General features: G+C 45.9%; 1 protein-coding gene across 3 annotated transcripts in view; it reads right to left on the bottom strand.

The window, feature by feature from the left end:
* Positions 1-26894, bottom strand: part of UST (uronyl 2-sulfotransferase) — a 281093-nt gene that overhangs the window by 79741 nt on the left and 174458 nt on the right. For all 3 annotated transcript variants that reach the window (XM_045188889.3, XM_024551949.4, XM_045188888.3), the window contains exon 5: positions 19970-20123. In XM_045188889.3, the coding sequence (XP_045044824.1) occupies positions 19970-20123 (154 nt within the window). The remainder of the gene's footprint in view (positions 1-19969; positions 20124-26894) is intronic.

The following is a 26894-nucleotide window of genomic DNA, read 5'->3' as shown; positions in this document are numbered from 1 at the left end:
TAAATGAGATAATGTATGGGTGGTAGCCATGACCCTCTCCTGTTACAGGGAGAGGAATTGATGCTTGGTCCCTGATGCTTTGCTCTGAATTTGCTAACTCTATCACCTCGTTCATGCCAAAATACGATCCCCGCAGGCTTCTTTCAGCCCCAGACTGAGCGCAGCAAGGAGACTCTGACAGGCTCATTCCTGCAACACCCCTCTGATGAATGACTGTGACGTAAGGACTCCCCATTGGCTGTGCTGAAACTTTCTTAGAACTACACCATAGTGTGAGCCTGTGCCGAGCCACTTCTCCCTTTCTGCTCTCCACGGGGGCCAGAGGGGGTCTGAGGGCTCTCCCTACATACCTTCCTTTCCCTCACAGGCATTTCTCCCAAGAAATCTCTTGAATGTCCAATCTTATCTTGGCATCTGCTTCTCATAGGATCTTAGCATGCTAATCAATTTGGACTGTGTACTTAGTAAGTGTTCAATAAGGTTTTTTTTTTTTTAAATAAAAGGGATGTGGAATCCCTTTGCTCCTTAGTTCTGAGGACCTACCTCTTCTCCTGGTTAGTGACTCTTTGAGCAGAGACGATGGCCACCGCCCCGAGTGTGCCTCTGCGTGCCTCACCAGGACAGTGCAGACTAGCCCTTCCCATCACTGTCTCCTTTCTTTCATGTCTTTCTTGCTCTCCACTCAAGTTCATCTGGAAATTGCTCTTGCCAAGAAGGCTTGCTCTTGTCATGTTGCTAAGTCCAATGGCCACATATTTCTATTTTTATTTGGCTGGCCCCTCCTAGAAACATCCAACAATGACGAACAATCCTCAAGATGTTTTCCTCTGGTCCCAATGCCACATCTCTATGTTGTCTTTTTCTTGAAACTCTTGCTCAGTTTCCTTTGCTCTCAACTACTTAAGGAGAGTAACAAATGGGTGACCCGCAGGACCCTTTTCCTCATCCTTGATTTCACCCCACGGCTTCAGCAAATAGTTACTGGGCCACCCCATTGCTCCAGACATGACCCACCCCTCATATATATATTTTGCCCTCTCCCTCTCTCTGGATACTGGAAATTTCCAATTCCATACCTCCAGCGCAGCCCTCACTCCAGCCTGCTGGACATCTCCATTCACACGTACTTCAGGCATCTGAAACTCAGCATATCCAAAGCAAGAACTTACTTTTCCTGTCCTTTTACTCCCCACCCTCAGCAGCACCATCCATCTAAATATTCTAACCAGAAGCCTCAACTCCTCTAACTCTTCTTCAACTCCTTTTACTTCTTCCTCCACATCCAATCGCTCAGGAAGCCATTGTTGATTCAACCTCACCAATATGTCTTCATCCATCCATTCACCTCCGTCTCTTCTACCATAACAACCTTATTCCAAACCAAAATAATTTACGTTGCTCTCATCCGAGTATCTTCCCCTTGCACCAGATTTCAGATGCAGATCCTGCCCTGTCATCCTCCCATCCCCATCTAATCACGTTCAATCTATGACTTCTCATTGCCTTCAGCACAAAGCCCCACATACTTATGATATCTCTGTTAAGGTCCCCGATGACCTAGTCCCTGCCCACTTTCCCATCTCATACTGCACCCTGGTGCTCTGCCTTCTGGACTCCACCCATATGAGACTCTTGTAGTACCCGAGACTCGTGACCTACGTACATACTGTTCCCACAGCCTGATAACCTCTCCCAGTTGCTGGTTTAATGCCTGTTTTCCCTGATAGATTACACTCCATGAGGGCTGAAACCACATCTGTGTTTTTCATTACAGAATTCTCAGTATCTGCCAAAGAGCTGACTACAGAGTAGGTGCCGAGTATTCATTGAAAGAAAGAATGAATGAATCAACCCTATCAGAATATTATAGTCCAAACATTTAGGCACATAGTGCACATAACCAGTTGTAGATGGGTAGGTTCATTAAGAGATATTGGTAACGAAATTCCAAATCTAGCAGCTTTGTCTATAATTAAAGAAAAAGACATAGAAAGAAAGATTTTGCTTTAAAAAAAGAGTTTTAAATCTCAGTCACTCTGAGGGTGTGACGGAGTGTATGTCTGTGTGTGTGTGAATGGGGGGGGGCGATAAGGGTTCACCCACAGTGATTTGGTCACCTCGTGGGGACTGTGTCTTCCCTTTCTGGACAGGCATGGGATTGAACTAGACTGTAGCAGTAGGCGGACTGGTGAACAACAGACTGGAAAAGTGTAGGAGACCGCCATCATTTCTGGGCTTTATGATTTTGTTTTAGAACCTACTGCACACCTCCCTTGCTTCATAAGTTTGTTGCTGACATTCTACTTCCTAAGTTCATCTTCTCTGATAAACACCCAGTTGGCTTAGCTTTTGCGGTCAACAGCATCACGACAAGGGCTGAGTTCTACGCTGCTTTTCTCCCTTGAAGTACAATGACTAGGTGAGGTCTGGGGTTTCTTTTCTTCTCTCCTATTTTCTCAAGTCTCTGGAGCTGCATGCTAAAAGGGCCCTGCTGAAAAGTCTTGCTTTTACTTGATTTGGCTTCCTCCTTGCTGATCATTTTCCTTCCTGCTTTGCACGAGCCTCTTCTTCCAACTTACCAATGACAGTCAGCCCATGCGTCAAGGGCCCCCCAGTGCGACTCCATTCTAATAGCTCTTGGTAAAGACATTAATTGCTTCTTACCACAACTTTGTCATTTGCAAAATGGGACTAATTAATATGGCTATCTTGGAGAATAGCACATTTTTGGGGAGACTGTAGACTTAATGAGGTGCTTTGAATTTCTCAAAAGAAAAGCCCTTTGAAAACTTGGTATTAATATAGCCTTTGATATAAAATCATTTGTTTTGACTGACTTTTTAAAATTCTCAATGCTAAATGTGGTTTTGCAAATAAATTAAATACAGGCTGTGCTCTGTAGAAACTTGACTTCCACTAATAACATTTAGAGAGGATTAAATGAGGTATCTTTTATCTAAAACAGTATAGTCAACACTGGATGAAAAATGAAGACCAAGGCGTTTTCAGGTGTAGGGTATAAAATCAAACAAATACTGCCTTCTGCCAGTGTGGAAGAGCTTTCTCACAAAAAAGAAACATTTGTGAAAGTTAAATTTTAAAGGCTTTTTGGAGTAATGATATCATTTTTTTTACTTAATATAAATAAGCAAGTGCTATAGACTTCAAGTTAAAAGTACCATTTATTAAGATCAACCTAAAAGAAGTGTCCCTTTTTGCTTCTGATAACGAAATGTTAGTTTAATTAAATTAGTGTAACTTAATTTTACCAGCTTTGATGGAAAGGTGAACTCCAGAACCCTTTAGATGTGTAAAGGTGACAACTACCTTAGCTGAGGACAACTAAGAATCCATGTTGTAGTCCATTAAAAAGTCCAGCTTCATCATCAGGGGTGGCCTAGAGACAACTGAGAGACTAGTAAGTAAATACAGATATGCAAATTTATGTAAATAGAAAAACTTGAGAAGGACGCACCAACATGACTGTGTATTTGCCAAAATGTGAACCATTCAAATGGCCATTTAGTCATTTATTCAGCAAATAATCTTTGAGCACTAGCTCTGTGTCAAACCCCTGGTCTTCTTGTTTGTTTACTTGTTTGTTTGTTTGAGGTGCTGAAGAAATGCTGGTGAATAAGACAGGTAAGTTCCCTGCCTGGAGGCAGTGCAGTCTATTAGAACCTCCCTCCATGGTGGGCTCCAGGGAAGCAGTGAATGGGATGAACAGAAGGCAGGGAAGCTGACATCTTCCCTTCAGGAGCTGACGGTCAGCCTGGGGAGGGACCAGGAAACAGTGAGAGAGGCGCAGAGGACAAAGGGAGGCCGGTCAGCCTGATGGTTAGGAATATGGCCTCTGCAGCCAGCCCGCCTGAGTCTGAATCCTAGTTCCATCACATAATGGATGTAACTGAACTGTGGGCAAGTGCCTTAACCTCCCTGAATGTCAGACCTCATCTCTAAAATGCGATTATAATAATATAATAATAACAAACTCACAAGAGTATTTGTGAGGATCAAGTTAAGTATTCACGCACTAAACAGTAACTGGAACTTAGTGTGAACTCAAGAGTAAGAGATAGGACACGTGAGAAAGTGGAATTCTAGAAAAGGGACAGCACCCGAAAGCTTGGGATCAAGAGAGACTGGAGATGCGATTTTCAAGGATGGATAGGACATGGATGGAGAGAGAAAAGAGAAGAAGGCCTGCCAGCTTGCCCTTTCTAGAAACTTCAAAGCAATGTTTTTTTTTTGTTTTTTTTTTTTAAAGAATGGAAATGGCAATGTACCTGTTCTGGAAAGAAGATGTGAGAAGCTTGGCTTGATGAGCATTTATTTGGGAAAGCAGTAAAACAGGGCTGGCGGAAGAAGTCCAGATTATTGAGAGTCTTGAGAGCCTGAGAACGGACTTGAGAATTCCTCACAAAAGGCATGAGTCACCAAGCTTCTTGAGCAAGGAGTTAAATGGCACAGTGCGAAGCGCTGCTTTGGAAAATGGCCGTGGCAGCACTGTGCAGGGTGACAGAGAGGGACAGTGGTGACTGGGGTCAGCGGAGATCAGCCAGGGGGCCGCTGCAGAGTTGAAAGTCCTTAAAGCCTGTGGTGCTGGCTGTGGCATGGTGAACAAAACTGAGAGACATTTTAAAGGGAAAATAAAAGGTACAGATTGGAATGAACAGGTAAAGAATTAAAAAAAAATTAATCAGGATAATGGTATATTGGTGATGTATATTACTCCAAAGTTTTAAATGACATAAGTGATCAGACTGAGCAAAAGTAGAATAGTCCAGATGCATGACACTCACCACTTAACACTCTTGTGGGGTACCCAGGAAGACTGAACGTGAGTACCTGATGGAGACGCGGGGCCGAAGTATCGGTGGAAAGAAAGAAATATTATGAGACAGGAGGAGCCATCTGTGAAGGGCCAGAAGCAGACCCTCCATTCCAAATAAATAATCACTCAGCCTCCATGCCTGGGGTTTGCTCATGAAGGTGAAAGGCACTAATCCACATGAATGATCTAAATGTAAGGAGGGGAGAAGCTGGAGATGACAAAGATAAAGTCTCAGGCACGTGTTAAGTCACAACCATTCAAGTGAGAAGGTTTATTCCCTCACTTCCACTCCGTTTCCTGAAGTAAAGAGAAATGGCAGTCTCGGTTGCCTGCACGCTTGCCGAGCACAAGGGGCTAGGAGTGAGCATGGGATGAAGGGAGTGTCTCTTGGACATCCTCCCACAGTGCTTCTCAAGTTCAATACTTCAACCAGAAACATTGTCCACCCAAGTGTCTATGGTCAAGATTCCCCTTAAGGATCTTGGCTTATTTGCTTCCATATTTGTATTTAAATGAGCGGATTAAACTCTCTCAAAGTACAGGCTCCTTGTCGAAGCTTCCTCACCTTTTCAATGTCAGGTTCACTTGATAGGCCTTTCCAGTCCTATTGTAGCAGCCAGAAGTAAGTCAGAGAAGACTGGACAACAGAAGTGGGGGTAGACGTGGCCTTGGCATCAGAGATGGGCCAGACCTTGCCAAAGATGGTCTTGCCCTGGAAACCCTTCATTTTCACATTTGCTCATAATTAAAAGCAAAGCAAAATGTGTATCTAATTCTACCTTCAGCCTCCAGTTGTTTTTCAGTTTTCCCTTGTATTGCAAAATTGTGAATAATAAATCTATTTGCACTTATTACAGTTCATTAAATGTGGTCACTGAGGAACTGGCTGCCAGAAAAGCCACACCCATGGGAAAGGGAACCAGAGAGCAGGAGCCTCGGGACCTCCGGGATCTACCACCAGCACGATGTCTTTCTTTCACAGATCGGCCAGGGGAGCTGCTGAGAGTGCAGTCTGGGGCTGGTGGTTGTTAATAATGACATTAAGCTACAGGTAGAGCAGTGGACAGTCAATGAATTTCTTTTTGTCTTTTTCCTCAGGGTTTTCTATCATAAGATACTAAGATTTATGCTGCATACAGTTTCCCAGAAATAAAATCCCAAAAGTCTGGATCTTAAACATTACACTCTAGTAGAAAAAAAAATAGAAATGAATGAAAGTTGAGAATTGGCTATTTAATTTTTAATTCAATTATCTGGCTTGTATAAAAAACCAATTTTAAGTCCTGGCTTGTGTAGCTCAGTGGATGGAGCACCGGCCTGAGAACCAAGGGGTCGAGGTTCGATTCCCAGTCAGGGCACATACCTGGGTTGCAGGCCAAGTCCCCAATAGGGGGTGAGTGAAAGGCAACCACACACTGATGTTTTCCTCTCTTTCTCTTTCCCTTCCCCTCTCTCTGAAAATAAATAAATAAAATCTTTATAAAAAATAAGTGAAAAAACCAATTCTTAGTAGTAAGATATAATGGTGACATGTTTAATATTGTTGTAGAGATACAACCAAAAACAGTTGGCTAAGATTTATCAAAATTGTAAAAAAGAAAGGATTATCAGCTGGTAAACTGAAAAGAATCTCCTGAAAATCTACAGACAATCAGTAAGAGAATTCAGTAAGGCGGCTGAGTTAAAAAGTACATACAGAAATTGCCCTGGCTGGTGTGGCTCAGTGGATTGAGCATGGGCCTGTGAACCAAAGGATCACCAGTTCGATTCCCAGTCAGGGCACATGCCTGGGTTTCAGGCTAGGTTTCCAGTTGGGGGCATGTGAGAGGCAACCACACATTGATGTTTCTCTTCCTTTCTTTCTCCCTCTCTTCCCCTCTCTCTCAAAAATAAATAAATAAAATATTAAAAAATATATACAGAAATTAATAACAGTATACTAATATGCAATAATAGCAAAACAACAAAAAGATAAAATACCTACAAGCAAACTTAAGAACTCTGTAATCCCTAAATGAAGAAAACTTTAAAATACTCTCAAAAGATATAACAGAAATAAGTGGAAGCAAAATACATTTTCAAATAATATGATACAACATACACATGCCCATTCTCCCTGTGTTAATCTAAAATTTACTATAAATCCAATAAATAGCAGTAGGGTTTTCTGGGTATGTATGTGGGGGAGAGGGGAACTGAACGAGCAGGGGTTTTAAGTTTCTTTGAAAAATTAACAAAGACAAAGAGCTAGGAAAATTGGGGGAAAAGATTAATAAGAAGAGATTAGATCCTACCAAGTAATAAAATAGATATTATATAATAGTTATTGTGTATTGCACATTGTATTACTTATATTATTGTACATTATATAAAATGTATAATAATTATATATTAGTTTATACATATGCAAACACACACATTTAATAATACATATTTAATATGTAATATGCTATGTACTGAAAGACACAGATCAAAGGAACAAAATAGTCAAAAAAGAGATCCCTCTAAAAATAGGGATTTATTACATAATAAAAATGACACTTTAGTGTTGAAAAGATGAATTATTCTAGAAACGTTGTTGGAATAATTTGTTAGCCATCTGGGAAAAATGGATTCTGGACAGCAAGATAAATTTCAGATGGATCAAATATTTTAATTTAAACAGTATGAATTATAACATAACACCCTGGAAGACACCATGGAGAAAGTTTTAAAAAATAGTTTCAAAGTAAAGAAGATCTTTCTAAGAGTAATACACTTCATAATGTCATTCAATTCCTTGCTCAAGAGGCTTGGTGTCTCGTGCCTTCTGTGACGAGTTCTCAAGTTCTTTCTGTGGCCCTCGAGCCTCTCCGTAATCTGGACTCACCCCTCCAGCCTGTCTCACTGCTTTCTCCAACACATGCTCATCAAAGCAAGCTTCTCACATCTTCTTTCTAGAAGAGGTGCCTTCCCATTTCCATTTTTCCAACTCTATTCATTGATTAACCAATCCCTCTTCTATTGCATTTGTGATTCTCATTGTTTTAAAAAAAGATTTTATTTATTTACTTTTAGAGAGAGGGGGAGGGAGGGAGAGAGGAAGAGAAACATCAATGTGTGAGAGATACATTGATCAGTTGCCTCTCACATTCCCCCAACTGGAGACCTGGCCTGCAACCCAGGCCTGTGCCCTGACTGGGAATCAAACCAGCGACCTTTCGGTTTGCAGGCCAGTGCTCAATCCACTGAGCCACACCAGCCAGGGCATGATTCTCATTTTAATTGAACTTTTTATTGAGATCATTGTAGATTCATAGTTGTATGTGTTTTGACCAAATGACAGCGATACTATCATAATAATATCAATAGCTTACATTTCATCTCGGGAAGAGAAATAAGAGTTTTAAGCAGTGAATGACAATGTCAGGTCTGCCCACTGGGCGCCTTGACAATGGATAGGAAGAAGATGAACTGGAGTCCGGTTGATCGTGTACGCGGCTTTTGCAGGTATCTGAGTAAAAAGTGATGAGACCTTTATTGATGACCACTGACAGGGATTGATTGATCTGAGAGAAGTTAAGGGGACAGAAGCAACAAGTTTGCAGCTGGGCGCTCTCATGTCCTGCCTCACATGCTCTTGGCCGCTTTCTACTCCAGCCATGGCCTCAGCCACAAGATTCTCACAGAAGTAGCCTGAGAGCAACCCTGCCTAGGCAGCTGGACACACCCCTTGCTTCCCGTTCCCAGTGTGACACCCATAGGAAGCCATGTGGCACACACGTGTGCACAGTCCAGATGACAGGGAGACACAGTTTTGTGGGGTAAGCTGGACAACAAGGGAGGAGACGAAGGATAAGTGTCCTGGGCGAACCCTACACTGTCCTCAGAGAGCCCTACCAAGCTTGGGTCTTAGTTCCCAGGAGTGACCAATGTGCAGACACCCTCTTCATCATCTTCCTGTTTCTCTCTCTGGTCCTCCATTTCTGGGATCACTGTCCAAATTCCAACGCCCTTTACCAGAACCCTTGCCTCAGGCTCTGCTTTCAGGAGGACTCCGGGCTAAGATGCTAGCTAGGATGGTTGGGGAGAGATGGCAGGCAGGGATGACTTCAGAGTCTAGGCGACAGACCGGGGTGGGTACCACTCACTGATAACACAACACAGGAACAGATGGATTTCTCTGTGTGTGCTAGAGGTAGGAAGCAGGAACATAGGCCCACCTTACCAAAGCTGTTCCCAGAGCAGTACCTGGCACATAGTAGGTGTTCAAACTACACCGAAGTGGTACATGCAAGTGGGGAGAAGAGGCAAACATCACTGATGCTCTGTCTACTTTGCTGCGGGAGGCTGGGCTGGGGGTTGCCCAGGGAACAGTGAGGGGGGCTAAGGTCATGAAAGATCAGGTCCTATCACTGGGGAGAATTACATTTTAGTTAAGAATGTAAGACCTATACAAACATGAAATAATTTGAAGGACTTACGAAGCAATATATTAACAAGTAAAAAATAAATATAATCCACAAGGAGCCCTAATTACCTGCAGAAATAAAGATTAGCAGTAATCAAAGCTGGTTAAGGCTAGCCTTTCTGCCTGGCTTTAGGTAGCTTCTGTTAATCTTGCAGGGTTTTTACCCCTGTGGTCAGGTAGGGAATGCTTTCATAATATCTCAGATTTACTGTCATCGACGTTTCTTCCATCTCTTACTGAACTTGGTAACTTTGTTTTACACATCTGCCGATTCTTTCTCTAAGCCTCCAAGCAGTTAGCTTATTTCGAAAACTGGAAGTGATTGTTTAAGTTTGTAGGGTGGCCAAGGAGCAGCCATCTCATCATTAAGGTCACACCAGGGCTACCTTCCTCTTTAATAGGAAAGGAATATAGAAACATTCAGCTGAATGTTGACACAATTCCATGTGTGTCATGTGTGGAGGCTTTAACTTTGCAATATGAAATGCTGAGCTGAGCTATTTGTCAAAGCCTTATTTGTCATGCAATTGAGTAGGCTTTGGTTACAATTCTTTCCTTCAACCACGAATAGGGTTTAGGGTCAGAGAAAAAGGGCCCGTGCCTAGAGGCTGCACAATTCTGGAGTGGGTTGTCCCATTCATTCCTGGCTGCTTTCCTAGAAGATCAATGACAATGTCACATGGGATAAAATCGAAATTCTCATTAAATTCCTGCCAACCACATGTCTGTGACACTCATTAGTGAATCATGAAAGGGAACTCAAGTGGTGTGCTAAGTGCGCTCTGCAAAAGGAGCCGATTGTGCACCAGGACCATCCCAATTTGCAGGCTTGTTATTCTGTAACTCTTGCAGGCAGTTACATTTTTAACTATTACGATGAGCGTTTCAGGAGACCAGGTGTCTATCACACCTCTTTCTGTGGGAGATGGCCCTGCATCTCCAAGGCACCCCACATGCTTTGGGCTCCCCATCCCTCAACTCCCATCCAGCGGTTGCCTTTAAGGATGTGGTCCTGCTAACATCTACTCTGTGCTCTGTGCTTTACTGTGGTGACAGACGGTCGGCCATTCCCTCTTCTTAGTTTCCTTCCTCCTTGTAGTCAAAAGTATTCAGTCATACGGGGATGTATGTCAAGAAAGCGAGGGGAAAAAAAGGACTTAGTCTTGCCCTTCAATTTCCAGCCATTAGAGGGCAAGGCTGCTGTAGCTAACAGATCTGAGGCTTGTTTTGTGAGAGCCTGAGAGAAGCAAGCAGTTTTCCAATTACGCGCACCTAATCCAATTTACATTTGGTAGAAAAACTGCCAGCTTTTTCATGTTAATATTGACATTTTCATAAGTACTTGCAATTAGAACTCAAGCTGAGATTCCAATAAATCTCTCAGATGTCTTACACTTACTTTTCCTGTCTGTCTTCAGACTTTGCAAAATATTTTTGAGAACATGTTTGGAGGTCATTCTGCCTTTGGGGAATTTTTGCTGTGTATGCTAAACAGTTGAGCGGAGGGGGAAAAAATTACCACTTGGCAAAGCAAATTGAGGACAACGGTAGAGGTATGCCAGGCTTTGAAAAACAAGTATAGGTTTTATAGAGGTTGAAATTCAAAATTTTAACCTATATAAATAAAGTCTTTAGTTTTGCACTTTATGTAAAACTTCATAGCGTCTTGGTAAGCAAGCTCTCTGACTACATTTAAAGAACATTATTTTAAAGAACATTTCCTGGCTGCAGGAAATGTAAAACGTAGTTCTATTCACCTGTGTCTTTTGATTGAGCATTTATATGTACGTGTATGAACTGGCCTGCATTTAAAGAGAGACACATGTCTCTTGGAAGAGATGGCAAATAGATTCCAAATGCCTCATCGACCAAATAAAAATATGGCCTCATGCTGAAATATTTTATGTAGTGAAGTGCTCACTCTCTGGTTTATTGCCAAAAGCACAGCTTCCTAAAGTGAGATCTTAACTGTACAGTGTAATACACTCTTTGGTTTCTGAAGAATAAATATTACCCACTTCAATTTAGAAGAAAACCTCACTTAAGACATGTGTGGAGTATTTATAAATACAAGAAATCGTACATTATATCTTCAAACTTCTTTAGTGACATCTATTTGCACATGCCTATTAAAAGCCTAACACATAGAAAAGCAAATATAGCTTCTCCCAAATGGGCAGAGGATACAGGAAGTAAGCTTCTGGAAGGTATTCAGGAGCTGTGCCCGTCCGTGACAACAGTTCCTGCTAACACAGCCCAGAACCGATTGTGTTACTCCTCAGTAGTCCTCCACCTTACCTACACGCTGGCATCACTTCAGGAGCTTTTAAAAAACCCTCAGAGCCCAGGCTGTACACTTGACCACTTGTTCCAGAATATTTGGGTGTGGGACGCAGTCATTTGTAGTTTTTAAAGCCTCCCCCCGTTCCCCCCCCGCCCACACACACACGGTGATTCCCTGAGCTGCCAGTGTGAGCAGCAGCACCACCGCCTTGGTAAATAGGAGCCACCGTCCCAGCTGAGTCCCAGCGAGGAGGCAGCTGCAGCCAGGCCACTGACTCACAGTGAGGGGCGGGGTCCCGGGAAGATGAGCTCAGCTGACAGGTGGCCGCCAGCAGGATGCACCTGGCCCCGCTCTGCAGCCCTAGGGTTTGATGCCCCTGACAGGACCTTCTGCAGAGAAAGCAGGCCAGGCAAACTAGATTTGGCAGCCAGCGGGAGTACTGTTGCTTCCCCTCCTCAGGACATCTGGAGAATTGCTTCACCGCCCCAAAGCTCCTGGCTGCCCTAAACCCTCTGTTCCAGCCAAGCTGGGCTGTTCGCCGTAGAGCGAGCTGGGTCACTCAGGCTTTTGCCCAGACACTCCGCTTACTGGGTCCTCTGGACCCTGACCCGTGCCTTCATCTGCATCATCTGTAAAGACTGAGCTCCCACCTGGACTAGGAAACCTGCCCCGAGGCCCCCAACTCCCACTGATTTCTTTCCTCACCTGAATTCTCAGGTTGTAAGTGTCTGCATCATTTATTTTACTTTACTTATTGTTTTGCTAATTCAACATGCCCCTCAACCAACAGAGCCATCAGCCCTCTCCTTGTTGGGTTTGGCCTCTCGAGTATGGGTCTCCTGTAGCTAGCCAGGTGGTTAGCCACTAGCACGGCAGCGAGGGGTCTTACACTTGTTTGTAAATGCTCCCTCACCCCTGCTCTGCCCCCACCCAGAGCTGCTCCTGGAACAAGGTCAGTGCTCCATAAACTGGGCCCCCTGACTTATCTTGAGCTGGGATCACAGCAGTAGGCTCCAATTAATCGGCCATCCACACATAACTGGAGTCCTTCTCCGCCCTGTATGTTGTAGCTGAAGCATTGTTTTCAAAATGTGAAAGTTTGAGGATCCCATGTAAATGTGCCCCCTTGTTTTAAATCCTTTAGGGCCTCCCCAGTGCTCCTTAACAGGACCTGGGAGGCTCGCCTGAGCCCTGTCTACCCACGGCACTCAGCTCTTTCCTTCTCCTTCTGCTCATCCTGTGTCAACTTCCCTGGCTCTTCTCCCCGTACTCACTGTGCTCCCTCCTGCCACAGGCCCTTTGGATGTGTGGTTCCCTATGTCTGGATGTTCTTCCTCCTCTTCTGTCCTTTAGATCTTGGTTCAACTATCACGTCTCTGACCCACAGACTTGCCAACTGTCCCATTCTATGCCCGGACAGTGCCACATCTGTCTGCTGTATAGGGTGTGGCGCAGTTTCTGTTTCACATGTATTTGTGTGGTTTGGGGGTTAATGCTTGTTTGCGCTCTATGAGGACAGATCCAGAATCTACATTTGTTCAATATTTTATCTCCAGGTCCTCCTACAGTGTCTGCCACACAGAAAGCACTAAATCCATATTTAGTGAATGAATGAATGGTGAATGAAAGGATGGATGAATGAATGAGTCACTAGTAGAAGGAGAAAAAAGCAAATGCATGAGTGGCCACTTGGTTTTGCAGAGCAGGGACAGGCAAGCCACAATTTGGTGCCACTGTACAGCAGCATGGCATAGTGGGAAGAAGATGTGGGCTCTCCATCTGTGTGTGGATAGACCAGGCCAAGTTCAAAATGCCTGTCATGCTCACACCACTCTCATCCACAGTCCCCTCAGTCCCTGTGGAGGAAGCAGTCCCCGGTGACACCATGGCAGGCAGATAATGGACCCCAGAGATGTCCATACCCTTACCCCTGCGATGTGTAAATACAGTACTTTGCATGGCAAAAGGAATTCTGTAGATGTGATGAAGGGTACCATCTTTGAAATGGGGAATGTATTCTGGGTTACCAGGGAGGCCCAATCTAAGCACAGAATTCCTTAGAAGTGGAGGGCCCTTCTCACCTGGGTTAGGGATGTGAGATAAAAGAAGTAGGAGGGAAGATGTGAAGCCTGTGGGACTCAACCCACCCCTGGTTGCTTGAAGGCGGAGGAGGGGGCACATTTTAAGGAATGTAGATGCCTCTAGAAAATGGGAATTGCGCTCAGCAGATGACCAGCAAGAACATAGGATGTCAGTCCTACAACTGTAGGATGCAAATTCTGTCAACCACCCCACACAACAAAGACATGGGTCTTCCCCTCTTGCCTCCAAAAAGGAATCAGCTGTAATACCTGTACCAGCGAAGGTGAAGTATGGGAAGGTGAATGAGCTAAGATGGGGATGGCACGCTAATCCACGACATGCCACACACATGGTGGCGGGTAGCGCTCTGTTCTCTCCTCACTGAGCTTGCCACTGTCTCATGGCCTCTCCTTTTCTCCCAAATCTCTTTGTTGTGTCCTGAGCTTCTCCAGCCTCTCTTCCTGCTACACCCATCACCTTCTCTGTTCGCTGGAAGCTCCCAGGATACTTGCACATATTGCTAAACCCCAAAGTGTTCCTTGCTTCTAAAAACACCTATAATGCTGCTTTCAGCACACCTCAGGAATATAAATCTCAAACACATTTCTCTCCAGTGGGGGCTCCTTTGTCCTCTGCAGAGCTTGCCTAGCACGTCAGAGCATTCTAGCCCCTGCGCACCGTTTTCCCCCACCCCCGGGGGCGAGTCTGTGTGACTTCTGCAGCTTTACTGCGCCTACACCAGCTTAGGTTTCCAAGTAAATACACGCAGGACAAAGGCATGCCAGCAGGCTGGGATCAAAACGATCTCCAGCTGTTGGGAACACAAAGAGAAGCAGTTTCCTTGGAAATGAATTCCCATGGGATGGGGTCTAGTGGGGCCAGTGGAGACCTCAGCAAAGGTGGAGCTGAGGTTCAGGACAGGGTCCAACACGGCCTGAGCCACATGGGAAGAACAGCTCCTGCTGGCTCCCCAGCGAAGAGAAGACCCCCCCACCCTCCATAGGCAAAATGGTCCCTTTAGGTCATTTGGAGCCACTGACAAAGTCGAGGATGAAAGCATTGTGCCAAAACACATCCGGGAGAGTTTTGGCTTTCAGAGCACGTCTGTGTAGAGTGTTCAGCTTATTCTCCTGTCACCCCTATGACAGAGGTAATATGGGCCCATTGCACAGACAAGGAAAGGAAGGTTCGTAGAGGCTGAGTCACTGGCCAAGTCACCCACCTGGGGCAGCAGAGAAGGGAATATAAGCACACCGCGTCCCAGACCACTGTCTCAGCCCCCAACCATCAACCAAATGTGAACTAGTTGGAGACAAAGAACATTACCTTTTCACCTTTGAAGATTTGGAAAACACAGATATTTACTTAAACGAGCAGATGACCCAAATCTCTTGTTTGTTTTCTTAATCAAAAATGGTACATTAGAGACAAGCAAAGCCTGAGCTTTCATTCACAGGACAGCCTCAGCTGGTCAGAACAGTGGAAATTTCCAGAAATGAGTATTTCACATACATACTTCCACAGCAAAAGAACATTCAAGGTCCAAAACTTACAAGCAGATGGAAATGCATAGGCTTCTGAAAACCTTTCCTGCTCTGGACAGTTTTCAAGCTTCTCCAGAATCCAGTGGGCCAACATGATTCACTGAATTCTTTGTAAATTAAGAAGCTGTAAATTACGCATCTTTTCTTTCAAACATGCATTACTTTCCATCTTCATAGCCAAGCTTAATAAATAGTATCACCGCGGCAGTTTTCTTTCTGGAAAAATTTTCCTACCCTCTCTTCCTGCCCTTCCCGTGGAGGTCGTCTAGGGAAGTGGCAATAGGTTCAGGTAAGGAGCCCAACTTGACATTGCTGAGCATTTGTTTCCTAAGGCGGGGGTTTCAGGTGAACCCCTAGCCCCAATCACACACATGTAACCAACTGCCCGTGTGGAAATGGCACTGTGAGAAATCCACCGTCAGGGAAACTCAGGGGCGGGAAACGGCAGTGGCTTCAGCAGGAACGAGATGCTCTCCCTCGCTCATAAATCACCACAGTTGCTTTTCATTAGCAGTCATTCATTCTTTCATCAGCTAGGTTCTGTGTGCCAGGTATTTCTCAGGCCTGGAAATAAAGGCGCCTGGACTCCAGCTGGAGAGGAGGCTCACGGGCTGGGATGCCTCCAAGTGTGCCTGCGCTTGGGTCTGCCTCACCTGGTGGTTCTCAAACCCGCTAAGGAGGCCACCGCCTCGGCACCTGGGAGCCGACTTTCTGGCTCTGAACAGAGAGAAAATGAGTCTTTTCACAGTGTGGCCACTATAAGTTGAATCAGTACCTATTCTGGCGATAATTCATCTTAAGATTATTTTTTTGGTAAATACAAATGAAGAATGGTTTGGAAAGAAATGGACACTTTTAGAATATCTAAGTGTTCCCATAAAATATAGGGAATAGCTTATATAAGATGCTTGCATACTTGGAAAAAACAATTGCTATAATAGCTACTAGGCATGTACAATGTCAGACAAAATGGTTTTGCTCAAAAAGCATGGAACTTGGCCCAGTCCTCGTCTCCCTTTACCATTCAGGAAGTAAGACATAAAGCCCAAGTGACCAAACAGTACAGTTGTAGAATCAGGAGGCCTAGCTTCCACTCCTGTGGGGCCCTGAGGCCACCGCTCAACCCAGGCCCCATCCCTGCACCTGTGAGATGAGTTTCTTCATGACCTCCAGAGACCTGCAAACCCTAGGATCCCTTTACCCTTTTCCATGTTCTTCCAAACCACCCAGCATCGTGCGATGATGCTGTTCCCCCTCCCCCCTTCCTCCCAGAGCGAACTCAGAGGCCCTGGCCCTCTCTCAGCTGTATGCTAAGCAGCTCTGTGAGGCTCAGGGCCAGGAGCAGAATTGCCTGATTTTTGGCAACTGGATATAGCAAGTGGCTTCAGGGCGCTGTGATGTGGGATCATGTGAGTCTGTCAGTAGGCCTGTTTCGGGCCAGCCCCCGTGACTGTGTGCCTGCGGTGTGCAGGGAGGGGCCTTGTGGCAAGGTCCCCGGAGGGCGTGGTCTGCCATGCCTGCCTTCTTGGGAGAGGGCACGTCCTGCAGGTCCCCTCTCAGCCCTCCACCCTCAGCAGGGCCTCATGGAGGGGAGGGGACGGTGGTCTCCTCACAGCTGCCCTGCACCCCACAGAGACACAAACAACACCCTCTTTTGAGGCAAACAACTGACCACCCAGGCTTGCCAAAATGAGGACAGGCTCTGAAAGGGGGCAGTTTTATTTCAAGGGCCAAAGAGATGAAATAAAAAGTTTTATCTATTTAAAAAAAAAAAAGGCAATAGACCTTCTTCTTCCAAATAAACAAACTATCCTTTGAACAAGAAAACAGCTTCCTAACAGGGTCAGGCTGGGGCCAGACTATAAAGGAGTCACGTGTCCCTCGGGCCCCCCTCTGCACTCCCTGCTCCCTGATGCCTCCCTTTGCGGCTTTGGAGAGCCCACTGCTCTCCTGCTGAGCCTTGCCAAGGAAGGATCTGATGAGCTCCACTGACATAGGCCCTTCCAGGACACAGTGCTTACATTCAGAAAGGGGGCCCCTGCTGATCTCTTTAAGGGTAGGATGCCAGGTGGGGAAATTTCCCTGGAATCTCTCAAATCACACCAGAAAGGCTGCTACCAGCTCCTCAAAAATATAAGACTCGCCTCCCGTGCTAACTTTCAACACTCTATGGGCTTTTGAAAAAAAAATCTAACCCATTATTTTTGCTCTTCTGTTTACAACTTTTCTCACTAATGACTACAACTTCTTGTTTGTGTGAGTGGGTGAAGGCTACGTTACATGGAGTGATTTACAGGATGACAAAACTGGACAGGGTAGAAAAACCTAGAGAACTCCCCCCAACTCCTACATTAATACTCAGTTGTTGTTTATTTAATTTCTTAAGTAGAGTGCTATTGAGGTCTCCAGTATTTCAGCCCCTCATCTGGGTACCAGGGACATAGATGGAACTCTGATCCTATCTTGTCCCCTAAGAGCTTATAGACTGTTGAGGGGAGAGGAAAGAACGTAAGACATTCTATCACCCAGAGAAACGACATGGCCAGCACAGAACACAGTGGGAGCTCAGGAGGAGAGGATCAGGACCTCCTGTACAGCTGTGTGGGTTGTGTGGTACATGTACAACCCTGGGGTCTCCATCCCACAATTTACAGTTTCTATGGAGCCCCCTGGAAACTTCGAATGTGAGGAGCCTCCTGAGACTTCCAGGACAAGCATGCAGGTGTCAGCGACTTACAGGTCTAGAGAAGGAAAGAGTAGTCCCCACTCCCTGGAAGAAGGGGAGGATTGCTGAGCAGGATGGAATGAGGCATTTCCTGCTGCGAGAAAGGCTCCGCTTTCTAGTGGAGATTCAGGAGAAAGAATCACTGACTAAGGTGTGTTCAGTTCGGGGTCATTCATGTTACTTCCCAGCTCAGAGTAACTGCACTGCCTCCCAGGGCCTCACGTGGCCCATTGCCTCCAGCCCTCCCCTCTCTCAATTCATCTCCTGCCACTTCCCTCTTTCCATGCCCCCGCCGGCCACTGTACACCAGCCATACTGCTTTCTGGGCTGATCACTGAATGAGCCACACAAGTCATGTGCCCACTGCAGGCCCCTGCTGCACTTGGAGCTGTGTTCCCCTGGCTAACTGGTCACCAGCTTCATCTCTCATGCTAATCTTTGCTCAGATGCCACATCTTCCGTGACTTCCTGGACCCCCTTATTAACAGCCTCTCCCCACCCCTCAGGCATTCTGGATCCCCAATGGTCCCCCCACTTTCTCACTTTTCACCCTCTGGTCGACTGTGGATTTACTGACATGAATATTTGAAGATCAGGATTTCTAGCATCTTCTGCTAAAACGTGGTTCTAACTTTCTCAATACCAAGATCAAGTCAGAAACTTTCAAATATATTTTGATGAAATGGAATAGGCTCTATGCTTTCAGAAGATGATAGAAATGCTAATCAAGATTCAGTAGAAACATAAAGATCATCTGAGTCGACATTATTCCTCTAGCCAGTGGTTCTGTACTTTGCATACATACTCATCACTGAATAGAAAATATATAGCCATATTCGTAACATGCAGTTTTTTAAAAAAAGATTAGGGTTTTGCCATCAAAACTAAAAACCACTTTCAAAATATGCCATCACATTATTTCACTGAAGCATTAGGTAGTTGAGCAAATACTGAGTGGTGAGGGAAAGGCCTTGGTTCTGCTCTTGGCGCATCCACAAACTATGTGCAGTGCTGGATAGGGCACTTCACTTCTCTGCATCATCCCAAATGCTCCTACCTCCAAATGCATGCTTTTATTACATTTTTAAAAGGTACGTGAGGAAATGGGAGTTTTGACATTGTACCAGAACTGTGCTAAATGCCACTTTTCTTTAGCTACCAGGATGCTGCTGCAGCCCCATCAGCAGCGGGAGCAGGTGCTGTGTCAGTTTCCAGTGTGGGAAGGGACAAGCACACGGGTTCCTTTATAACTTTCCTCTCTTTCTGTCTGTGCCAGCATGGGTCCGAGTGACCCCAGAGGGCTCTTCACCCACAGAGACCAGGGTTTCAGCCTCCTTAACACCAGGCTCTCAGCGACTCAGTAAGTTTTTGTCAATTTAGGTCACAAAGAGGTGATAAGTGACCCTTTCCATTCTGGGTTTGTCCCAAAGATGCACGTCTACCCTCTATTTCTGTCACCAACTCCACTGGTGCTCTGGAAACAATGACTGAGGTCAAAACCAGCATCCCCCTGGAGCTGCGGATCCCAAAACAAAGTGCAAAAAAAGCGACCCATTTCTCACTGAGATGGCCTGATTTTGGTGTGCTGCGGTGGGAAGAACCCTGGACTTGCAGCCAACAGGCCCCATCATCATCGGAGACCATCATCAGTCCCAGCCTTGCTGGGGGCATGACTTTGGCAAGCCCCCCATCCTTTTGGAAGCTCAGGGTCCTCACCTGAAACACCTCTCCCTCATAGGATTGCCACGGGAATGGAATGGGATGAGGTATGAGAATATGCTCTGTGCCCCTCCTAGGACAGACCGTTTCTCCCCGGGACCTCACTGCTAACTCTAAAGACAAACTGAGCAAAACAAGGTGAGAACAGTCCTTTGAAAACGTTCATTAAGATCTGGGCCATCTGGAATAATTTGTCACTGTTCCCCGAGGAAGAACTCCTTCCCCGAGGAAGAACCCTCGCCACATGGGGCTCTGTGGAGGTGCCCTGGGAATGCCACAGGCGGGCATCAGGGCAGGGGAGTGGCCACCCCTCGGATGCCACAGGACTCACCAGGTAGCGCTCCTCCTGCCGCATGCTGGGCGTGCGGATCATGTGATTCTGTTCCCCTCTCCAGTCTCCAAATCGACGGAAAAAGTAGTTGGATAAGAAGCGGTTGACGGGGTCTCTGATGATGTTGATGTAGACAGGCTGGTCCCCTCCAAACCTAACATAAGCACATGAACACAGAGCCGGTTACCACCTGTCGCCTCTGGAGGAGCAGAAAGCCCTCTTAGGTAGACACCCTCCCCGGCTAGGTCAGCAGAGTATCACCAGATGAGCCCCTCTGCTGGGGCGGCAGTGAACAGTCCAGCCAGCAAGCACTGTTTCCTGACCGGCTCTTTGTATCAGGCACCGGCTGATACAAAGGACAGTACTGTAGGACAGTACTATAAAAACGACAGCGTTTGTCAACCTGAGGGTCTTGTTTTCTAGGTTGTAGGTTCCTGAGGGCGGACCAGGCTGCACTGGATGCTGTGTCCGGCACAGGCCCACTGGCACCTGGCTGGTCCTCAGTAAACGTTTCAAGTGGCTGCTATACTCTGATTGGCTCTCAGGTAGACAGGACTTACCTTACCTTCTAATTTAGACTGTCTCAGGTAAGGTGCTCTGCACTAAGTGGACTAATATGAGTCAACATTTCTTAAACGTTCACTGTTGACCTTGCAAATACTTCCTGTGTCCGACTCACTGCAGCCTCACAACACCTCAACAGAGTAGAAACCGTAACTATCCCCGTTTACATTTAGGGAAACTGAGGCAGGGAGAGGGTGAGTCACTTGTGGCTGGGCCAGGATAGGAACCCAGGATCTGTATTCTGAACCATGGGAAAAAATTCTGGAATTGAGAAAAAAGTGTGAGGGATCTCCTGAACACACCAAAAGTCAGTGTAGTTATCCCTGAGTGAAGGCAAGTGGGTGTAGATAAAAACACAGCAAATACCTAGGTGTCCATTTTGATTCCTTCCACCACGGAATTAGCCAAATGTGCCGAGTGCTGGCCCAAGGGCAAGGCCTTCCCAACACAAAATGACTGGGTCGGCTGAGTTTGTCCTGAGGGTCCCTCCCCTTTCCCTTGGACCTGCCGGAAAGCACCGAACTGAGGAGCCTGGAGAGCGTGCCCCAGGCTCTGGGCAGAGGTCTAGCTCTGGAGAGCTCCGGAGGGACCCATGGGCTTCTCTGTCCTGTGACCCCGTGACCTTCTGACGAGGAGGCCTGGACATTCTGTCAGGGGTCAGGAAGAGCTCAGGGAAAACATGCCAATGTAACCTTGGCCCCGCCTCTCTCCAGCAGGCAGACTCCACTCCCCCTCAGAGCCCAGCCCAGAACCACATTCACAGCCTTCAGCAATGAACTCTGTCCTAAGGTCCATCCTCTGGCTCCCAGCCCTATCTCTAGCCTCTCCCGTCAGACTGTGGGCCTACTGGAGCCAGGAACGATGTCACTGAGCACAGTGCATGGCACACAGTGGGTGCTCAACCACAAAGAAACGAAAGCCTTTATGTTTCTGCCAATGTCACAGGGCTCTGTCGTCGGAGGAACGCAGAGTTAAGTATGTTAACAAAGTTAACATACTTAACAAAGTATGTTAATTCACATACTGTTGTCCTCAGCTTATTTGCATGTTAAAACAGAATCTTCACAGAGAAGAATGCAAAGAAAAAGAAATGACTCTCCCGTGGTGGAATTTCAGGCACCGGGACATGTGAACGGTATCCTGGAACCCTGAATACCCCACATTGGAAAACTTGCTGCCCACAGGTGAAGTGAACTCTGCCAATAGCAAACCTGTCAGTTCCCAGATGTACACAAGGTGACGTCCATGCCACCTGAAGAACAGCTAACTAGTCCGGAAGTCAGCTGTGCCACCCCCCGCCCCCGCTAACCACCACCATCCTAGATGCACCTTCTTCTTCTAAATTAGATTGTGTTTCCTACCTATGATAAATAGCAATGAAAGTAATAATTCTACAGACAGGACGACAAAGCACAAACACTAGATGTGAATGCAATTATGCCCTCAGAAGTCGCACCATGCTTTTAAAACCCTGAACCATACTTCTAGGTCGCGTGAAGAATGACTAGCACCAAAAATTAGCAGAGCTGTGCACTCAGGGGCCTCAATCACAGCCCCCAACTCTGAGACGTGTTCGGCCTGGCCCTAGCCGTCTTCCCTGGAAAGCTACAGCTGGGCGGCCTGATGAGGCTTCCTGAGCATGGGTGGCTTGCTCCTGTTTGCAACTGTAACCTAATGGAAGAATTCCAGGTTGATTTTCCAAAACAGAAGTTTTAGATAGTTGGAGAATTCGTTGTCCAGTATCAGGTAATATAATAGTCTCTCTAGAAATTTCTGTGAGAGAACTGTCTGATATACACTTCTCCCTTTCCAGAAAGTGACAGCGATAATGGTTTTGGCCTGCCAATCCTCATCTGTTTTCTAGGACACGGGGCTCCCTCCCAAACTGCCAAAATCAGGGAGGCGTGTCAGTGACACCAAGGAGGGCGGGAAACCACTGCCCTGCGACTCAGTGCCCGGGAAGAGAAACCGATTTCTCGCCCTCATTCCATTCTCTCTCAGCATCAGTGTTACCTCTTGTAACTTTTAAATTCTAGTCAGAATTCCTGGTCCCCTTAGAAGGTCCCTGAGTCACCTGAACCTACTGTCTACTGCTGGGTTTCATTGCAGAAAAAGAAGGCAGTGTGTGCCCCGCCCCCACATCCCACCGCCTTAGTGTTAAACTCTTGAGAGAAGACTCCACAGCGTCCCTACGGAGTCCATCCGATGGGTCAACCTGACAGTTGAGGGGTCTTTGTTATATACTCACCCCAAATTCCTAATTCTCCTTTTCTGCACATTTCCTTTGGTTTGACCCACTCCACCCAAAGGATTAGCTTCTCTTCATGTGCTTTTACAACTTTTAGCATTTTCAGCTTCAATTTCAATTTCTTGAACTTTTATGTGTGTGTGTTTTAATTCCTTTAGTGTTTGTCTTGAGACTTAATTCCCTTCCAGTTATAATCTGTGGCTCTGATTCGGTTTTTATCGAGCCCTAGACAGCTGTGGCGGCCACAGCGGATGACAGGTTCTGTGTCGTGCAAACATGAGGGAGTCGAGTCAGGCCGAAGTTTTGTTTCTCATGTAACGACACACCTTCATGTCCCTTGGTCACCTCAATAATGGCCGCATATTTGACGTTCTCTTTTAAATCACCCTAAAATAGCAGGTATTTCCAATTTCTTTGACGTTTATTTCTTCACGGGTCAGATTTACCAATACTTGAATCACTCCTGTGGGTCTCCTTCTAACCCTCTGTAAATTTATCATATTCTTTTTATTTTTACTTTTATTGATGAAAACACAAAGATCCAAAGCAGCATATAATTCTCTAGGAATTCTTAAATATCTCATTCTGAACATTTTCTTCAACCCCTGTCTCACACTGCGACCTCTATCGATCAACGCATCAACATTTGTCACCTTTTTGATTAGCTACATAAAGCACTTGGCTGAGAATTTTAGGTATGCTTTTATCAACATCCATCTCTGGAAGGTTCTGAGTATCAACAACAGAAACTCCGTGCCCAGTACGCAGTAAGTCCCCTTTGCCCTCCTCCTCGCAGCCTGTAGTAACCACCATTCCACCCAAGTTTATCTTCGTTCTAACCTCTGGCCTGAAAGTAGAAGTTACCCTTGCCCGGTTCCCTACAGTAAAAGACGAAAAGTACCCAAGGACAGAGGTGCATTGCTTTGATCCCTGCCAGTGAGGGAGGAGACACTTTAGCGTGGGAAAGGATATGAATGGGGGGCAGGGTGCGGAGCTGCCTGGGTCAGGGAGAGAGTAGAGATGGTTACTAAATGGTCGTTTGCTGGAAGTAATCCCAGTAATGGGCCACTCATGGGGTGGGAGGTCCATGCTCCGTCCTTACAACCCTAATGAGGGGACATTTCATCTTGGCTGCCCAGGACAGAGCCTCCCACTGCAAAATACAAGCAGAAGAGACTGAGCTATTCTCTACTCCCTGGCTGCGGGGCACATTTATTTAGTAGGAAGTGGAGACAAATGGGGTAAAGGGGCGGGGGCAGTTGTGCCACTGGAGTTAGGGTTCTTGCTTGGACAGGAAGGTGACCTGTTGAGAACAGGAAGTAAGTACATGACCAGGAGGGAGGTCCTTCCTTGTGTGCAGGGAGGTGAGCTCAGGGCAAGTCCAGGTTATGCTAATATTAATGGGCCAGCAGAACTAGAGGGCTGATGGGCAGCGGAGGGCCACTTCCTGCAGAGCGGGGCGAGAAAAGTGGGGAAGGAAGGGCCATTTCAGGAAGATTAGTTCTGCTGTGTTTCAATAGGGGAAAATGAGAGAAAATCTCTCATTTTCAAATCAACCTTCTGGGCTCTGCTGAAGTAGGTAAAGGAAGTGTTCAGTAATGTTGTCGTCAAAGTTTGAGGCTTCCGTTACTGCTGCAAAAGATCTGCAAGGCACAGAACTGAAATGGATCACTTTGCTATTGAGAATAGAAACAAAGCCACATTTAGAAGTCAGATGTGGAAACCTGAACGAATTGCAGAATGAGCAAGGTCTGATTTGTTTTGCTAAGTAATGCCATCAGAGGACAGACTTTGTTCATGTCAATAATTAAGACTTGCCTTAAAGGAAAGAGAGAAAGTGTCCAAAACGCTTCCCTGGGCTCATTGCACCCTGCCTGCTTCCCTAGTGATTGATTGAGTTTTAAATGTTTTGCTTTTGCAAGTTACTGTTGGTATTGGAGCCACCATCTGAGATGAAAGACTAAATAGGAATGGGTGCAGAGGAGGGTGAGGGTCCTGGGTGAGAAGTGGCTTAACGAGGTGGTAGTTGGAAATTATTTGGCGGATATTGCTATCTCCTATAATTCACTTGGACTATTTTGATAGCACTCAGCTCTGACACAAAGCTTCAGAATATTTTCTGTGCAAGATCTAAGTTGGGGGTTGAGAGGAATTGGAAATTGGAAAAAGAATGACTGCCTCTCCCTGCAAAAGCTTGGAAAACAAACAAACAAAGAGTGGGACCTGGAGGGAGACAAATTGAACTGTCTGTCACATTCTTTCCAGCCTGTGGATCTAAGACAAATTGAATTCTAGCACATTCTCTCCAGCATGTCGCACTAAGACAAACTTAAGAGATACTGTCGATGTCAGGAAGTTGAACCTTTTCAAAAGTTACAGTTCTTGAAGTTACTTTGACAAGTGGGGAGAGACACATGAAACCATAGTACATAAATATTAAAACTCCTCCTTAAACACCACAGGAAAGAGCTGCGTCTTTTAGACCAAGGTAATTTGGACTTATTTATCCGGTGGTCCGGGTGGAAAACTCTCGTCTGGCTCATGTGAAAGAGCAGCACGGTGGAAGACTTCCCAAATCCACACCCCGACGTAACTACAAACACACTAGATTGGTCCGATCCTATCGGTTTTCATGGTTGCATTAACAAAACTGGATGTGCTGAAAGGATTCCTTCTGGCTCTACAACAAGGAAAAGTGAGGGACACAGAAAGATGCCTAGATAATGAATCAATGAAATAATTCACCTATTTAAGAGCCAGAAACTCACAAGGTAACATTTTGTACCACCCAGAGTGTCGAAACTTCAAGGTGAGAATGCCACAGTTAATGGGGGGAAAAGAATTAAGGGGCAATTCATTTTCGTATAATGCCACACCCTTCAGAAGTTTAGGACATCGAGGTGCAAGAGGAGGTGGGGGGAGAGGCTAGACTTTCTTATATTTTGCTCACAGGCAGGTTACCTGTGACGTGTTAAAAATGTAAGAAAGATTAGAAATAAAGTATCAGCCAAGAATATTGCGTTGTGGTATCAATTCTTCTCTGAATAACCTCCTTAGCTGAAAACAAGTCAACCACATGCCTGTCAACATAGATCAGAATAGGTTTCCTAGGGGCAGTTAGTGGCCGCTATGCCTGACAATTCAAAACACAGAACTCATTTTTAAAAACACGTGGAAGTCCTCCTAGCAAGCCCCAACTTAGTTGTCTTTCTGTAATTGTATATTTTGGGTTGTTCTTTGTATGCCCACAATTCACCACTTACACCTAAGACCTTTTCCTTAAATAAAGCTATTGCCTTGAAAAAGAAAAAAATGATTTTTAACTTTCCACGTTTTGTGAGGATAACCTCGTCTTGGAATGTGGGAAAGCTCACTTTGCTGCTCTACCCTGTTTGTGGAGGTCCTGTACCCAAGGCCCGAGGAGGGAAGAGGGTGTGATGTTGCTCCACAGTCAGTGTGAGCTGGTTAAAGGGGCAAAGCTGACCAGGCGGGTCTCCACCTTTCCTGCCTCCAGCTCTGGGCTGCTGTCCCCCCGCAGGGTGTCCACCTTCTGGCTCCCATGTATTGGGTTCCTCTCCATCCTTCTGTCCACCAACTTTTATTGCCACTTCTTCCGTAATGGAAGAAGAGCTTACCATTTCATGAAGGCAAGGAAAACGTTTCCCGTTCCCTGCAGAAGCCCAGTCCTAGGGCGGTGTATAGAAGACAGAGGGTCCTCCCTCTATAGAAGACATGTGCTCAATTGGACAAAACGGAATGGAGAAAGGAGACACCAGCAGGTGCTGGGCCTTGACTTCAAGGGTTAGAGAGAGACATGGGGTGGGGGGTGGTGACCCACAAGAGCTACCCTGTGGGCTCAGACCGACTCCTGACCAAAATGCCTTTCGAAGGCCACTTCGAATACACAGAACATTTTTCTTTCCAAAGAACCTGGAAGGCTTTCCTTCATGTGTTTAGGGCATCCCTACAAGGTAGTAGTGGGCAGGAACTGCCTCTGCTTCGCAGATGGAAAACCAGAGACCCTCCCCACCAGAGGTTACATCGCTTGTCCTGAATGAATTACGTCGGTGAGAAGGTCTAACACCTGGGCCAACACTGTTTTCTGCAGATGCG

The sequence above is a fragment of the Desmodus rotundus genome, chromosome 11 (assembly GCF_022682495.2).
Source record: "Desmodus rotundus isolate HL8 chromosome 11, HLdesRot8A.1, whole genome shotgun sequence".
Lineage (NCBI taxonomy): Eukaryota > Metazoa > Chordata > Mammalia > Chiroptera > Phyllostomidae > Desmodus > Desmodus rotundus.
The sequence above is the reverse complement of the archived record's forward strand: the minus strand, read 5'-3'. Positions and strand labels throughout refer to the sequence as shown.